A 17296-nucleotide genomic window follows, 5' to 3' on the forward strand; every position below is an offset into this window, starting at 1 on the left:
ATCATTCTATGTGGCCTTTACTCCATATAACACAGGACCTTATGGCCTTTACTCCATATAAGACAAGCCCTTAGCAAGCAACAAGCAGTCCTTTTTGAACCTCTTTTGTCATATGCTGCCCTTTCATCACATGTGTTTGTGACTTCCTTGTTTGACCATTTGTGGACACATTCTGTGTTCCATGCTGAAGCCACTTCCTTATGAGAGAGCATGTTCAATGAGTTGCGAGCATGTTCAATGAGTTGCTGTTACCTGTATGACCTGCATGAATGCCAAACTGAACACTGAAAAACATTTCTGAGACAGGAGGAATACTTCCTCCTGAGGATGGCCCTGTGGTTCTTGTGTCATTTTCCATCAAAAGTATGCAGTAACTGCAAAAAGTACACAAACCCACAAACACTTTCCCCTGGAAAACACCAGCAATGTCAGAGCCAGCAATGCCAATCCACTTTATTTATATAGCACAGTTTAAACAAACACAAGGTTCCCAAAGTGTACAGCAAGATAAGAAACACATTAAGACACCACAGAAGCACAATAATAGGATAAAGTATTACAATTAAAAGAGATAAAAACTAACTAAAATAAATGTAAAAAATAAAAGTAAAAGACATAAAAACTAAGATAAAAGTAAAAATTATTCAATAATAACCTACTGTATGGCTCTCAGAAGTGATAACATCAGCATGGTTTGTTTTTTTTGTATCTGGAAATTTCTAGGCTTTAGATCTAGGCTGCCGATAGGTGAAATGCAGCTCACATGGCACCAGGAAGGTACCCTGGAAATCCAGAGTTCTCGCGAGAGCACAATGGAATTGTCTCTGCGAGACACTCTGGCAAAGAGCAATGATGCACGTTACTTTTTCCCCAACATTCCTGGGAACCAGCTAAACTGATGAAGACAGCGCTGCAACATTGGAGGACAGTACACATTGGTCGTAGTGTTATACCATTGCGTCGAAGTCCGAAATCATTCAAAGTAAACATGGTCTAGTGTTATCCAATTGCGTGCAGTGAGATTTTTAAATGCATGCTTGTTGCCGCCCCTCGAGTTAGGCCATTACATTGCTCTTTGCCAGACCCTTAATCTTTCTAGTTTGATCAGACACCGCAGGAAGGCAGACACCGCAAAAATAAGATCATATTTGGCCAAGAGGGCGTGAGCTGAGAAGAGGCAAAACCAGCGTGTCGAGTCCTGAACCTGTTACTGTCGTTTGGTTTTCACTGACAAAGAGGAACTATTGCATGTTTCAGCAGTAACACTGAAGACACAGTGCTCATCACACTGTATCAGCGTGCAAACAATGCAGAGTCTCACTTACCTCTTCGCAATTGTGTCAACTGTCAACTCAGGTACTGTATAATTTTTAGCATTTTAATTTACCAGCATATGAATAATATGTTGTATCATTTAGTTGATAGTGAATACTTTGGGTTATTTGATATTGAGCCAGTGTGACTTTGGGACTAAATGGGTCATTCCATGTCAAACCACACAAAATCAAGGAGCCATGTTGCTGCACTGTCTCAGATTTTGCTCAAAGTTTGTCTACCTAATATGTAGGTCCCGAAACTACTACCAAGACCTGTAAAATATTTCTGTTAAATTCCAATGTTTTCATAAATTTTTTCACCCTTGATTTTGTATAATCATTATTATTTTAATAATATATTAATATAAGTATATTTTGGGGGCTTTTTGCCTTTATTGTGAAGGGACAGTGAAGAGAGAGACAGGACGGGGTGGACTTGACCCCGGGTCCTCGTGGACATTTGGACCCAAATGTGGTTCAGGCGATGTAGCCAGTTGCACCACAGCTTCCCCCGATATTGTATAATTTTTATACTCATGTTCTCAGTATGACTGGATTGTTAAGTTTGTGCATGCCCATTAGTTTTACATAAGCCCCTATATGAAACGAAGTGCAAAACTGGTCATATTGGGGGTCTTGTAAACTAATTTTTTTGAATTCATATATGGCAACCATTATTTTATCTGCAAAGTACTTTATTAATGTTGTACTTTATTAATGTTGAGCTAATATTTGAGGTCTCTACTAGCCTGGGTGTTCCCATGCTGCCTTGCGCGCGATTTGATTCACGCTGCTAAGGCAGCCTGGAAACTACCGCCCTAATTTTTGCCTCAGATAGGGAACCAATCACAGAACAGGGGGGAAAGCAAGACGATGATGAGCTATGCACAGACGCATTTGATAGACATCCGTGGCACCCAATAAACGGATCTGGGCATTTTTTTCAAATACGAGAAAACGTTTGGTTCCCAGACCACATCTCATTGAGAAGTGGTGGCGCTAGCCAGGCTAGGTCTCTACAACAAATGCACATAAAGATATAAAGGATAAAACTAGGTGTGATTGCGTTTTTTTGTAATGTTCATAGGACTAAAATGGTATGTGGGGTAGCTAGAAACCCGAACACATTAGGCTATCGAACGGTAATGTGTTTCTTTTTAATAAACTGCCTGTACACTTACAAAGTTCTCAATGCTTCGGTTTACATGTAGGGGCCCTCATTATGCTACCGTGTAAGTGTGGTGCTATTTTGAGCCTTGTTAGTGGTATAGAAATAGCGATTACTTTTTACTGTATGTCTGCCCCGAAGGCTAGCGTTAAACGCTAAATAGCGGTTTGCAATAAACTGGTCGCATTCGACTAGCATGAAAACAAATCCCAGCGAACGGTCGAACTCGGTACACATGTGTTATTAACCCCTAGGTTCATTTTTGACTTTTGTCTTCCACCCTACAAAGTTTGGGCTGCTTATGAATAATGCTTTTCATTATACTAATGCGTAAACATTGCTTACAACATAATGTGATTTCAAGAGCTGAAAATAATATGAAGGCCTTGGTTTTGGGACCCATTCTTGATATAGACAACTTTTGAACAAAATCTGAGACGGTGCCATAACAACCTAATTTGATCTGACACGGAATGACCCAAACCGTAAATCTGAGATGACAATATTTTGCATACATCAAACTGAGTTACTGCACTAAAATACTCTTACCGTTCCATTGTAGGTTCACATTCTTTGTGGACATTACAAACATTTATAATAGGAGAGACACCATTCCCACAATACAGTTTTGTGGTGAAGGTCGATGACGTTGAAATTGGATACCACGTTATGACACACAACACGTCAACACATGTTTGCAAAATACCTGGAGCTTATGATGAAGATTCACGATACGGAAACATATATCGTAGAATCTTGCAAGACGAATACAAGACTGTGAAAGAGAAAGCGCTAGCTTTAAACCGCCATTTTAATCATTCAGGTGGTAAGTAGGCTATTCTTTTTTTCTGCATCTTCAGAAACAGGACCAACGATCCTTATAGATTATAATATATATATATATATATATGTAACCCCTTCTTAACGGGTGTGCACAGGCACTAGTTACGATTAGTATGTAAATCAATGGCACAAACAGGATCCTGAATTCTCAGCGGTGGAATGGTGAGCTCTCTTGTCAGGGCAACTGGGACTGACGAGCCTTCTCCTCACTGAGGAGATGGAATGTTCACATTCCCCGTGATTTTGCGGGCATAAACAAATAACAAATAATCATTGGCTGTTTATACAATTCAAATAAAAGCAAAACAAACAAAGACATTTGATTGGTTGACATGTACAGTATTCCATCACTACATAACCATGACAAACCCAAAGCATTGTGGTCATTGTAGTGACAAAAATTAAAGTGCCGTAATATACTTATAAACAGATTTTACAGGTGCTTACATATATATTGTAGGTTACACTGATTTAAGAACAGCTAAGGGGCGTTGTTAGGCACCATGCGCAAGCGGATATATACAGAGTGACTAAAACCCCTTTAGGTGTTATAAAATCAGTAACCTAGGGGCGTTGTTAGGCACCATGCGCAAGCGGATATATACAGAGTGCCTAAAACCCCTTTAGGTGTTATAAAATCAGTAACCTAGGGACTCAAGTGGCTTATTGCTTTTCTAAAACGGTTACTACATGTATCTGGCAAGATTTCATAAAATAAAGGCACAGCAAGGAGAAATGTGACGAATTATTCATAGATAATCATTCTTCCGCCAAGAAATATATTTCCTTTATATCTAAATGGTTGCCAAGCAACGTCGAGATGCAGCTACTCTAACTTTTGTATGAAGTTGTGGTAGCGCATAGCCTGGAAAATCCTGGTAATCCTGGTCTGGTAATCTAGAAAGATTAGGGTCTGGCCACGAATAATGAAAATGGCCCAACTCGAGGAGCGGCACCAAGCATGCATTTGAAAATCTCTGCACTGCACGTAATTGGATAACACTACGACCAATGTTTACTGACTGATTTCGGATATCAGATACACTGATGTGATTGGTTCCTCGCGATGCAAGGGGTAAAAGTCTGCATACTGTATACTATAGTGTCATTGCTAATATCTCCATGCAGTACACTTCATCCATATCAAGTAATGTGTGCAGTGCACTAACCATCTTTTAATTTTAGGTGGTTAAGAGGCATTGAGTTAGAAATCTGACAGCTGTCTGAATGTATGGGTTGATTGCTTAATTGTGCTTAAAAGTGCTTGATTCTGTCAGGAGTTCATGTTCACCAAAGACAAGCAGGATGTCAGGTGATGGACAACGGGCAGGCGCTAACATCATCACATGATGCTTTTGATGGGGAAAAGGGAGAAGAGTATTCCTATAATGTCAAGAAAAACACACTGCAACCTAACCTGTACTGGCCAGCACTGTCACAGAAAATGAAGCATGATGAAATCTTCACCTTGTTCCATGCAAGTGTTTCTCATCACATGTGTGTAGCCACATTGAAATACTTCCTATCAACACTGAAGAACATTGTGATGAGGAAAGGTCGGTAACTTGAGTGTGAGCCATGTATTGTGCTGACAAAAAATATTACAAATACTTGTATTTAATAATAAACTATAAATAGATGACAGAAATAATAAACTGAATGATGATAGACTTGTCATGGGATTACTTGTACTGGGCTTTTTACGATAATTCTTCATCCTCCACAGTGAAGCCCAGAGTCAGGATCCTCCAGAAGACACTCCCAGACTCTGGAGGGGTCAAAGTGACCTGCCTGGCCACTGGTTTCTACCCCCGTCACATAAACCTGACCCTGCTCAGAGACGGCCAGCCTGTGTCTGACCACGAGACCACTGGGGGGGAGCTGCTACCTAATGGAGATGAGACGTACCAGATGAGGAAGAGCCTGGAGGTCAGTGCAGAGGAACTACAGCATAACCACTACACCTGCACAGCTGAACACCTCAGCCTGGACAACAAGCTGGACTTTGGATTGGGTATCTAATAATATACATGTATGATGTATTTGACCAGTATTGAGAGTAATAATAATACTCCTTTTTTATGTTGTTCTACTAGAGCAAAACAGATGAGAAAAAAGTTTTCTTTGATGAAGCATGAGCATGTTTGTTATCTGACACATAGAACAATTATATTATTTTATTTCTATCATAGAATATGAGCCAGGACTTGATGTAGTTGCCATAGTGTCCTCTGTACTGGTCTTTCTGCTGCTGAGTGGGATCGGAGCCGCTGCTGGTTTGATTATATGGATAAGGAGGCACACAGGTAGGCTACATCTGGAGGCCGCCTTTCCCAATTCAGAATGGACACGAGGAACCTTGAGCAACAACCAGTCATTTGATCTGGTCTGATAGGGATTAGAATTTCAAATGATGATTTAAGATAATGAGAGCTTCTTGAAGAATATTAAATGAAAGCTGAGGATTATCAATGGGAAGATGAGCAGTGTCAGCAATACAATACAAAATAGTGTCATGGACATAAAGCAGGGTTCCCACGGGTCCTTGAAATCCTTGAAAGTTTTTGAAAACAGACAAAAATAAATGGAGGTCCTTGAAAGTCCTTGAATTTCTTTTTGAGGAAAAAAAAATCCATACAATTCCGTGCGCTTATTAAAATGTTTCCATTATTTCGCCACCACCTCTGTCGATATCCTATGCGTATGCCTGATTTACGTTGGTTAGAACTGCCAGCGTGATTTCTGCGTGTTTCCCGTGTGTAGGGTTTGTTGCCCAAATATTTAATGTAACATATTGATGAATAAACCAACAGGTTCATGGTAACGAGTTTAACTTGTTTAAGAAAAGTTTATTTCAGCCAGAGACTTTCTAATGCGGAGACACAGCACTCAAAAAATCCTCCATAGAAATGCATGGGGTTAGTTCAGGGGTGGGCAAACTGCGGCCCGCGCCCGCCAAGCACATTTCATTTAGTATCAGGCTGCTCGCTATTTTTTTCCTGCGATAGAGACGACGTTGGTTAGCTTTAGCCTACTGCAAACTGCTTTTCACTCTCCTTAGATAACGTTTACAATGTCAATGTCAAAACATCATGTTAAATAGAGATAACATCATGTTAAACTAAGTTAACTCTTATCTCCTTTGCAGCAGATCTAACGTGAACATTATGCAATCCATTTAATTGGGAACGCGTCTGCACTCACGAGAGGGAGAGAGAGCCGCAGGTTCCAGCTGGCTTGTGATTGTTGATAATTGATATCTCCTTCTTATAAGAAAGTTTTAAAAGGAAATCATGAAGGCAACAGTAGTTCCCACTACTGACCATTTAAAAACTGTGAGAGGGCCCAGCCGTAGGCAGGCGCGCCTGCAGGTGTACGTCCGTACGCACTGTGCGTACCATCACTCAACAACGAGAGAAAATGTACCTTGTGTGTGTGTGTATATTCACACCATATTGGCCTACCATGCCTTTCCAACTATGCACAGTATCCCATTAGTTGCATGCCATCAGGCTATTTAAAATTTTCTATTAAGTAAAGTTAGTGAACACTTATCAAAATTAATGCGCACACATGTTTGAGCAGGAGAGAATACGCACGCAGGCACGCATAGGCTATTGTTTTCTTTTACTCGGCTTTCTATATGGTTATCAGCACACAATGTTGAGCTAATTCACTAACTCAATACTCATCATGGATATCACAAGTTTAAACAACGAAAACAGAAAGGATGGAGGCAGCAAAGCTAGAGGAGCTATTCAAGATGGGCAAGAACAAGGTTGGCTAAGCAATTGGTGTGCTTGTCAGAACGACTGCATTAGAGCTGTTAAAGCCAGACGTTACAGTAACCTACGCTATAACACAACTAAAGGTAGCTTTAGCCTGTATAGGGATGTACAGCGAATTTTCAAACCTGTACCAAAACACATTTTTATTCAAACATCAAGTCTGCCTCAAAATACAACAGAGAAATCATGAACTCAAAATGTCATTGTGGGGGGGGGGGGGGGGGGAACAATGACTGCGTAACAGTGCAAATCAGACCTTTCAAAATAAGGATAATAGCCTAACGCTAAGCCTTGCCAAAATTATGGGTCATTAAGTAAGAATACAAATTAATTGTTAGATTAAGTAGATTATGTTAAAACGACATGGACATTAGGCCGAACTGCCGACGTATTTTTTTTGTACACGCTAGCTCTGCCTGCTGCGCTGCCTGTAGATTCAATGTCCTCGGCTTCGCGAAATCAGTGCATATTCGCGCCTAATTATAGAACGTCAAAAAGAAACAAAGTAGCCGGGCTGCATCCAGACACTTAGCTGCCGTCGGGGGCTGCATTATGAAGGTATATTGGGTGCAAAAGTGGCGAGCACATTTAACTGCAGATTTTGCATGTGCACACTAAAGTCGTAAATGTGTAACAGTAAAGTTGAAGTTGTACATATTTTTTTATATCTTGTTAACACAAAATAGGGGCTACGGGTTCACAAATCCTTTTTACAGGTACACAAATCCTATCCTGTGAGTCACAACTTTCAAGAGTCATGCACTTGACACTTTTGCTCCAAACGTTGCAGCGCAGTTGGTGCGAAACACATTTGCACATCCGTGTTTCATAATCTGAGAACATGCACAACATTCGTGCATTTGTAAACCCAAATGTGAACTAATGCATCCGAAGTTGTGCATCTGTGAAATAATTTCTCATTAATAAAATTCTACAGATCGCTTTGATTTTCTTGCACGACTACAAGTCAATTGATACAAGTGCTCGAATCTGCTTCTACGAGTGACGAGTGACTTTTGCTCCTGGCTAGGTGATATAATAGGAGCAAAACGATTTGTATCTGTGCACGTCGAGCGAATCGATCGAGAAAACAAGGCGGCCGGAGCTGGATACAGGATCGCGCTCAGACTACCATTGCCTGCTCATAAGGTAACTAACATGATAATAATATGAAGAAAGTCATCTTGTTTGTTGGTTTACATTATCATGACAGCTATGTTTAGCTTAGCTTACCTGCTTGCTAAATCCTCCAGTGCCAGATCAAGCTAGCTATCGCTAGATAAATAACTAGTTTAGAAGTAGCCTACAGAAATATAACACTGCCCGTCCAAAATCGTTAGGACACATAATCTGACACAATCGTTCAATTTTCGAACACACCGCAACAAATATTTTTTCCTCGCTTTGTGCAAAGAAAAACTATAAATCGTGTGTCCTTCATTGATAAGGAAACATGCTGAGGTTACTTACTTTATGAGCAGGCAATGGTAGTCTGAGCGCGATCCAGGATCCAGATCCGGCCGCCTTGTTTTCTCGATCGATTCGCTCGACGTGCACACATACAAATCTTTTTGCTCCTATTATATCACCTAGCCAGGAGCAAAAGTCACTCGTCACTCGTAGAAGCAGATTCGAGCACTTGTATCAATTGACTTGTAGTCGTGCAAGAAAATCAAATTGATCTGTAGAATTTTATTAATGAGAAATTATTTCACAGATGCACAACTTCGGATGCATTAGTTCACATTTGGGTTTACAAATGCACGAATGTTGTGCATGTTCTCAGATTATGAAACACGGATGTGCAAATGTGTTTCGCACCAAGTGCGCTGCAACGTTTGGAGCAAAAGTGTCAAGTGCATGACTCTTGAAAGTTGTGACTCACAGGATAGGATTTGTGTACCTGTAAAAAGGATTTGTGAACCCGTAGCCCCTATTTTGTGTTAACAAGATATAAAAAAATATGTACAACTTCAACTTTACTGTTACACATTTACGACTTTAGTGTGCACATGCAAAATCTGCAGTTAAATGTGCTCGCCACTTTTGCACCCAATATACCTTCATACTGCATGCAGTCGACTCAACCTCTCTACGGACAGTTTTTAATGTTTATCAGAAAATAACTACTCAGTATACTGATTGAGTATAATTTTCGGGACAATTAGGGCAGGATTCGGGACAACTGCTTGGATATCGGGACTGTCCCGAATTTTTCGGGACGTCTGGTCACCCTAGGTACAGCACTAGCCATAGCGGAGCAGCCAGAAGATAATTGAGAAATAAACGTGAATTAAAGCGACTGTCTTAAAGCGACAGTGCACAATTTATACATTTGTTAAACAGCATAAAATTAGCAGTATTTTTAAGCAATTCATATTTTAAAGCAAATACTTTTCATACTAAATTATAGGCTATAAAAAATGTATTTTTTTATGCGTGTGTCGTGTGTGTGTGTGTGTGTGTGGGGGGTTGCTGTGCGGCCGGCCGGCCAATTTTCAAAACCCAATGTGGCCCTTGAGCCAAAAAGTTTGCCCACCCCTGGGTTAGTTTGTAACAGTTGTCTACACATATCCCACCCCTTCCGTGGCAAAACCTCGACATGTGAATACATTGAGCCAATCATGTGTTGTGCTGTCAATACATTGAGCCAATCATGTGAAAATGAAAAATAGAATAGGCCTACCATTTGTCAATGAACAAAAATAAAAGAAAACTGTGACAAGGTATCCTTGATCTGTTGAGGTAACATGATTTAACAATGCCCACGCTTGAAATTTATCGACACATTAGGTACTTGAATTTGAGGATATTGGGCCTGGAAAGTCCTTGAAAGGTCCTTGAATTTGATCTTAACCAAGGTGTGGGAACCCTGATAAAGGTGGACTTGACAACCATTTAAAAAAGAGACAATATCATTAATATAGATGATGAATAGAACTGGGCCCAAAATTGACCCTTGTGGAACACCCTTTGTGATTGGCAAAAGCTCTGACATTTCTTGACTCCACACACTGAAACCTCTGAGACAAATAATTGCAAAAGCATTCACATGCCTTATCATCCAAAACAATATCATGTAATCCAGTGTTTCCCAAACTTTTTTTCTGGCGACCCACTTTTTAAAAATGACAGACCATCGCGACCCATTTCACTTCAAATCTACCCTGCAACCACCAACACTGTTTTAGGCCACAGGTTCTCCAACTTTTCTATGCCTCCCCCAACCATACATTGCCATAGGATCTAGATAGATAGATCCTGCTTTGAACACGGTAGTGTTGCATTTTGAGCACCATCAGCGTGAAAAGTTGGAAATGACTACTGAAAAGATACGTTTTAATGCGCATCCGAGAGTTTGGGGAAATTCTCACATGTTGCGCATTCGTCAGCACAGTAAAGCTGTTTCTGTATTTCTAAAAAAAATTTTGTAGGCTACGTTGCGGTGCAGACAAATGGTCCTTAACACTGTGGACGTCAATTCCGATGTAAACAGCAAATAACTCAAGTCGTTATATTGTATTGTTGTATTATATTATAGTCGTTATATCAGAACAAGAGGCTTTTGGGCAATAGCCGGTAGAATGCGCCTTTACTTTAGAGTTTGCAAGGTAGAAAACGAGAGAAATAGTGTTTAAAATGTCTATTTAAATTGTAGCCTAATATAATGCAAAATAAGAATGTGAGGATGTTGCTTTTAACTTTAAAGATTGCATCTACAATCGAAACTATCTACATGCAAATTGAATATCCTTATCCGGTCTATGGATGTCTGCTTTAGTTGACAGCACGGTCACTAGATTTTAATCGATAAAGTTGAGGAACTGGTATCTGTTAATGTTCGTGCAAATAGGCGGATTCATGTCCCTTGCAGTTTGCAACTGCGAGGTACAGGTCATGGCAGGCGCCCCACAGAACGGTTTCATTTTGAGAGGTAGATATCCATGCTCTGGCTCCCCCTCTGCGATGCGTTCGTCCCCCAGTTTCATGTGCCAGTTTCATGAGCTTTTATGACAAAACCGTAACTGTTAACAAACTACATCCTAATAGAAAACTGTTAACTTTCCTGGTATGAAATGACAAATGTTATCAGTTAGACCTATAACACAGCATAAATTGTGCTGGGCTGGCGACCCAAATAAATTCTCCTGCGACCCACCCGTGGGTCGCGACCCAGACTTTGGGAAACACTGATGTAATCAACTGTATCAAATGCTTTTGACAGATCAACAAAAAGGACAGCACAGTGCTTCTTAACGTCTAAGGCAGATATTATATTATTAGTAACTAATGTGGTAGCTGTGATAGTGCTGTGGCTAGTTCTAAACCCAGATTGTTGTTGATTTAATTTGATGACTTGAAAGAAATGACTTGAGTTGGTTATTAACCAATGATTCAAAAATCTTTGATAAACAGGGTAATTTAGAGATTGGACGGTAATTATTTAAATTATCTCCATCACCCCCTTTGTGCAAAGGTGTCACATGGGCTAGTTTCCATGCACTAAGAAATATGCCCATCACAATGGAAAGATTAGAAAGATGTGTTACATGCTTTGTGATTGTAGGAGCAGACAATTTAAGGAAGAAAGGATCTAAATGATCTTCTCCAGTAGCACTCCTAGGGCCAGATGTACTACCACTGAGGTAAAAGCGCAGACTGCCTGTGGCGAGAGCTGAAAATAGCAAATTGCGCTTTTCCGTGTCATGCATATGCATTAATGGAAAAGATAGATAGAAAGATAGATAGATACTTTATTGATCCCCAAGGGGAAATTCAATACTTATAAACATGGTTTGTATAATGCACACAATTGTCAACTATCTGAGGTGTCCCTTTCAACTTTTTATCAAATAAATGCCCAGCTTCAACAAAATGTCTATTGAAAGCAAGGGTACTCACATTCTGTTCAGAAATGAAAGTCATATTTGATATGGGTGGACAGAGAATTAGTGTTTTTGAGTTTACTGCTTACTGCAGGGCTTGAGCTGGAGTGTGCTATCAAGTCTAAGTAATAATTAGATTTAGCTTTCCGCACAGATGATGTGCATTTATTTCTAAATTGTTTAAAAGCTAACCAGTGTGATGGGTTTTCAGTCTTCCTAGCTAGTGACCAAGCTCTGTTTCTTTCTTTAAAAACGTATCAACAAACAGTGTGCTGTGTTAGTGGCTGTATGAGGTATTAATATACATTAGTTATTGATATACATTGATTATTGATATACATAGTTCAATTATGTAGTTATGTCTAATATAACCCTTTTGATTGTTTTTGCATGAAGTAGGTTCCCAGTCCAGTGTAGCCTCCTATACAGCTACTCCAAGTAAGTATATAGGTCGGATCACCAACCATTGGCAATGATATTAAGTAATGTGGGTGTGTATGTGTGTGTTTGTGTGTGTGTGTCAATAAGCGCTTTCAGATATAACCTCCGGAGTACATGCGGAGGTTTGTCAAACGGAGGTCCTACCCTTCGGATGATTCAGATATGATGCTAACCTGCGGATCTAATACTGACCTTATACGGACGTATGTGTGAACGACATGCACGCACATTACAGAATCTCCGTGTGGTTGTCGAGTGAGGGGTGGGGGCTTAGAGTTCACAAGATGCGAGATATATGACGCAGAATATATGCGGCCGCTGCCTGTCACAGCTGCTTTTTGTTTACAAAGTGTAGCCTATGTATTATAGGCTAAAGAAGAGAAATCTATTGTGCGTAGGCTAATACTTGAAGTAGGATAGTCACGTAAGTGCGCACATACAGTATTTGTATGTGTGCTTCGAGTAAACACATTTATCTGTTTTCAACGTAATGCAGGCGTGAGGGAACATATTTTTGACCATGGGTGCTGAATAACAAAATAATGGATGTCCCACGATTTCTCCCCTAGCATGATATGATTTGAATTTAGACAGCTACGCCATTTCAACGCGGTGTATGAGTAGGCCTAAGAGCGAGAAGTTTTATAATGCCATTGCCACTCCGACTCATCAATAAAAACTGCGTGCACACACACCAGACCAGCACTTGACTTTACATCATTAAACTATTTCAGTATATTGCTTTTCTGATTGTCAAAACCACACCTAACTTATGGCGTCTCCACTCCACAGCAAAAGTGTCCTAACCACGTTACAGCTGTTTCTATCTGAGCGACTCCAATAGTGAGAGGATTTCAGTGTCATATTTCAGTGGCACTAGCTAAGCTGTCGTGGAACTCGAGATGACATGTCTACTGATAGGCAACAGGTCTCACCAACACGAAATTCTAATTGCAAAAGATGCATCCTACCTCATCTGTTGTACTGTAGTTATTCGAAATTGGGTTTTTCACAATCCAACGATATATCCAAAGTGCGAACTAGTTGCTGATGGTCTATGAAAACTGCCAGTATGCATGCTACACGGAGTTCTGACAGGGCTGTGCATGGCCTAATAAACAGGCAAGATATAACCCACGATCGCCATGGTTTCGTTGTCAATTCGTGTTTGTGGTAATAATGACAGCAACAATAAAACCATCTGTATCTTACGATCTTCATCATTCTTGACAGATCACCAGCCTCCTCTGGATGGTCATATGCATAATTAGCCTATAGCCTACCTTTAGTTTTCATTTAATTTTAAACACGAATCTACTGTCTTTACTGCCGGGAGAGAAAAAAATCCTGTATTCTTTTCTGGAGCCTAATTCTGCCTAAGGCTATCAATGAACAGAAAACCGTGTTGGCTAACAATTTATTAAATACTCCTGTTATTGTCGTCAACGACGTCGCTGTAGGCTACTGCCTTTTCAGCGCCTTCTGCTTATGATCGATGATTCAGTCTTTTGAATTCGTTTGGCCTTGCCATGCAGTTGTAGGCTACAACGTGCCATTCCCTTCATGTGTTTTATCAAAATGTTGTATGCCCTCATGGACAGTAGCTCCGTGATGTCTGCATCTTTCCATGTCGGAGATTTTCTGGACAGCACTATGCCACTCCATCATAACACTGGCATTTAAGTCAGATTTAACAGATTTAACAGATTTAAAGCACAAAAGAAACGTCACCAACACGCCCTCTCACTAGGTGTGAATTTTAACCGCATGTTCTACGCCTCGTTCAGACACAGCACATTTACATAATGTCCGGAGGAAATACTAGGTCGGGGGTAGTATAAACACCGGGTGAATTCAGACTTCCATATGACCGGTTATGTCGTTCAGATATACGGCCCCACCGTTTAACATCGGCAGAACCTCCGGTCTTACACGTATGTCTGAAAGCGCTTAATGTGTGTGTGAGCGCGAGTGTGTGTAAATGTATATGTGTTAAGTTACAGACGGAAAATGATAAGGAGCATATATATATGAGAGCATCACTGTCGTTGCACTGATTCACTTGTATCTTTGCAGACACAGAGGCAGAAGAGACGCCCAATGAAAACTCCTAAAGTTGCTGAAGTTTTCCCAGGTGCAGAGGTAGAACAGACGCCCACTGAAAACTCGTAAAGTTGTTGTTTTTTGATGTTTTCCCAGGGTGCTTGATACCCACTGAAAACTCCTAAAGTTGTTGATGTTTTCCCAGGTGTGAGGGGAAAATGAGAAAGAGGGACCTTAACCTTTGATTTGATACTTGTGTTTCTGTATGATTTCACACTTTTGAATGGACTCTCCCAGGGGCGGAGTGGGGCACTAAAATCCACCGGGAAAATTCTGACGGCACCGGTCCCCCCCACCACCTCCAACATGCACACACATCAATAGCACAAACAAAATATATAGTGCTAATGCAATGAATACAGCAAGCCAATCAACCACAAACCAGGCACTTTCAATAAATGTGTAAGGAACTAGATATGCAACAGTGGAGTATAAAAACAGCTTTGTGGGTGGATGGAAATTTCAAGCATCATGCAAGGACATACAGTATCTGGGTATCATAGCACTCCAATAGTTGCCTGTATAAATTTAAAAAAGGCCTAGCCTACAGACAATGTCAACCTAATAACGCAGGTAATTAAATAATTGAAAAAACAGGCACTTTGAATAGTTTTGTACGAGAACGATTAAAGTAAGCCTATATAGGCTTACATATAGACAATTCCAACGAGTTCCCCGTGTCATTCTGTTCGATGGCTAACGTCACGAAGTTAAGTGCGAGTCTGCGCAGTACTGGGGGGACCAACTGAAAAATGACTCAGTACCCTCCCATTGAGAACGACGGAGTCTGTTCGTCCATTTCTTTTACTGTCTATGCTTGTAACTCATATGATAGATACACAGAAATTCTTCTTACACTTCCTTCGTCTTCAAAGTCATCAAAGTTAAACATTTATTTATGTATTATTATTAATATCATCCTCACAAGTGATATCAAGTTGTGTTAATGTTGAAACTACCACACATGATCATCTTCAAAAACAGTCATGGTAAAACAAAACAAAAAAGTTATAGCTTCTAGCCTTGAAGCTAATCTTCTTTCCACTTTTCTGACCTACGGTCAATCCATCGAAAACCTCTGAAATGATTATCGTTAGACTACCTAACGGTAAAACTACTGTTTTTCATTAGGTTTACTTGCCTCTATGCTTTACCTTAACATACAATGCTATTGTAGGCTACATAGCTCACGAGTTTCCGTGCTGGCTGGCCTACGCTTCTTATCCAAACAATACGGTTATCTCCCTTCAGTGCGTTAGCTTCCCTTCAACCGGACATGCTAAACATTCTTCTTACGGGAACCTAACGTTACGTACGAGGTAATCGAGTCTTGTTTTGCCTTTTATTGTTTATGTAGATAACACAGAAGCTAAAATATCGGCACATGATATATGTTATATGAAGTTATGGGAGTTCAAAAAAATCCTAAATGACTGGGCGTTCTATGGGGTTAGCAGAGAGTTGATAACCACCGCTACATCGATGCTTCTACTTACGGGAATTCGCCTGCCCCCTTGACTCGGACCCGTATATGGTACGGGCGCTGTAGCCTGCTGCGCCACAACGCCCCCCCCGGCTTACGTTAATTTAAGTACAAACAAACAAATGAAATTGTCATTTTTTATTTGCGATGGAAGTTCTGTAACGCCTAAATAAGACAAATATGAATTAAGATAAAAAACTAAGGCTAGCCTACACAAAAATCAGCATGGGAGAGATGAGTGTGCAGGGTAACCATGAATGACATAGACAGTGAGCAAGTGGTATAAATATTGGTTGGACTGCTAAACTTTTAAAGTGTGAATCTTGGAGATTTTCGTGGAACATTCATAGTGTATTAGCCAGGTCGATGGCCGCGGACGACTCGCAGCCGCTTTAATAGCTCTATGGGCCTGCCCGCACAACGCAGACTCATCGGCCGGCCCACCGGGAAAACTCCCGATCGTCCCGATTGCCACTCCGCCCCAGGCGCCTCATTTAAAGCGTTCTTACGCACAGATTTGATCTTAGACGGTGCGTACGCTTTTTATAAAAACCGTCTTTGACGTGGAAAAGTGCTTATCTCCACGTCAGGTTCAAACTTGACGTACGACCATTTCCTTGTGGTAATGCCGGGGTACTGCAAGTAATCTGAGGTCTAAGTGCGATGCATTTTCAAAATTCCAAGACCAACGATCTCATGTCTTTCTTTGCCATATGCATGATCAATATCAGAAGATTTTTTTAGTTTTTGGACGCAGCTTATTGTTTCATGGTTTGGCATAAAACTGCTAATGAGAACTATAGCCCACTTAGGAAAGTGAAAAGACGTATAGCTTACTTATTTCACAATATCTAAACAAAAAACACCAAGACCTACGATAGAATAATTGAAACATTCTTACAGGTGATCTAGTATATTTAGTGTTTTCACCAATCTAATATTGACCATCAAATGTCCAATTGCCCTCGTTTAGGAAAGGAAGGCATTCAAAAAGGCATTCGAACAGTTTGATAATGTTGGAGGTTATTGTGCAGTATTGGGAATATAGGATAGTATTTGATCATACAGTTTTGAATGTTAAAAGTGAATAAACTTTTTTGAGAGGTGGATAAACTCTAATAAGAGGTGGGTAGGCCTAAACTCTATTTATGAAATGTCAGAGGTGGATAAACTGCGTTTACTCGCGTTTAGCCTCCACTACATCCTAATTTGCGCTCATAGGCCTATTCCCAGCTTCGTAACAGAAAGGTAATATTTGACTGTAAGCT

At 40.4% G+C, this 17296-nt stretch overlaps 1 protein-coding gene across 3 annotated transcripts; it reads left to right on the top strand.

The window, feature by feature from the left end:
• The first annotated feature begins 788 nt into the window (after positions 1-788).
• On the top strand, positions 789-15207 carry LOC143141909 (major histocompatibility complex class I-related protein 1-like). Of its 3 annotated transcripts, none has more exons than XM_076302589.1 (7): positions 789-1356; positions 3047-3310; positions 4605-4883; positions 5054-5341; positions 5520-5633; positions 12398-12439; positions 14519-15207. In XM_076302589.1, exons 1-7 carry the CDS (start codon positions 1308-1310, stop codon positions 14554-14556), a joined length of 1074 nt encoding a protein of 357 aa, XP_076158704.1. In that variant the 5' UTR covers positions 789-1307; the 3' UTR covers positions 14557-15207. The 3 variants fall into 3 exon arrangements, with proteins under 3 accessions (XP_076158704.1, XP_076158705.1, XP_076158706.1); XM_076302590.1 differs by having other exon boundaries at positions 12401-12439; XM_076302591.1 differs by lacking the exon at positions 3047-3310.
• Positions 15208-17296: the final 2089 nt, after the last annotated feature.

The sequence above is a fragment of the Alosa pseudoharengus genome, unplaced genomic scaffold (genome assembly GCF_046254945.1).
Source record: "Alosa pseudoharengus isolate Yale_2024_CS ecotype anadromous, Long Island Sound unplaced genomic scaffold, YU_APseudo_1.1 YU_APseudo_1.1_scf_24, whole genome shotgun sequence".
NCBI lineage: Eukaryota > Metazoa > Chordata > Actinopteri > Clupeiformes > Clupeidae > Alosa > Alosa pseudoharengus.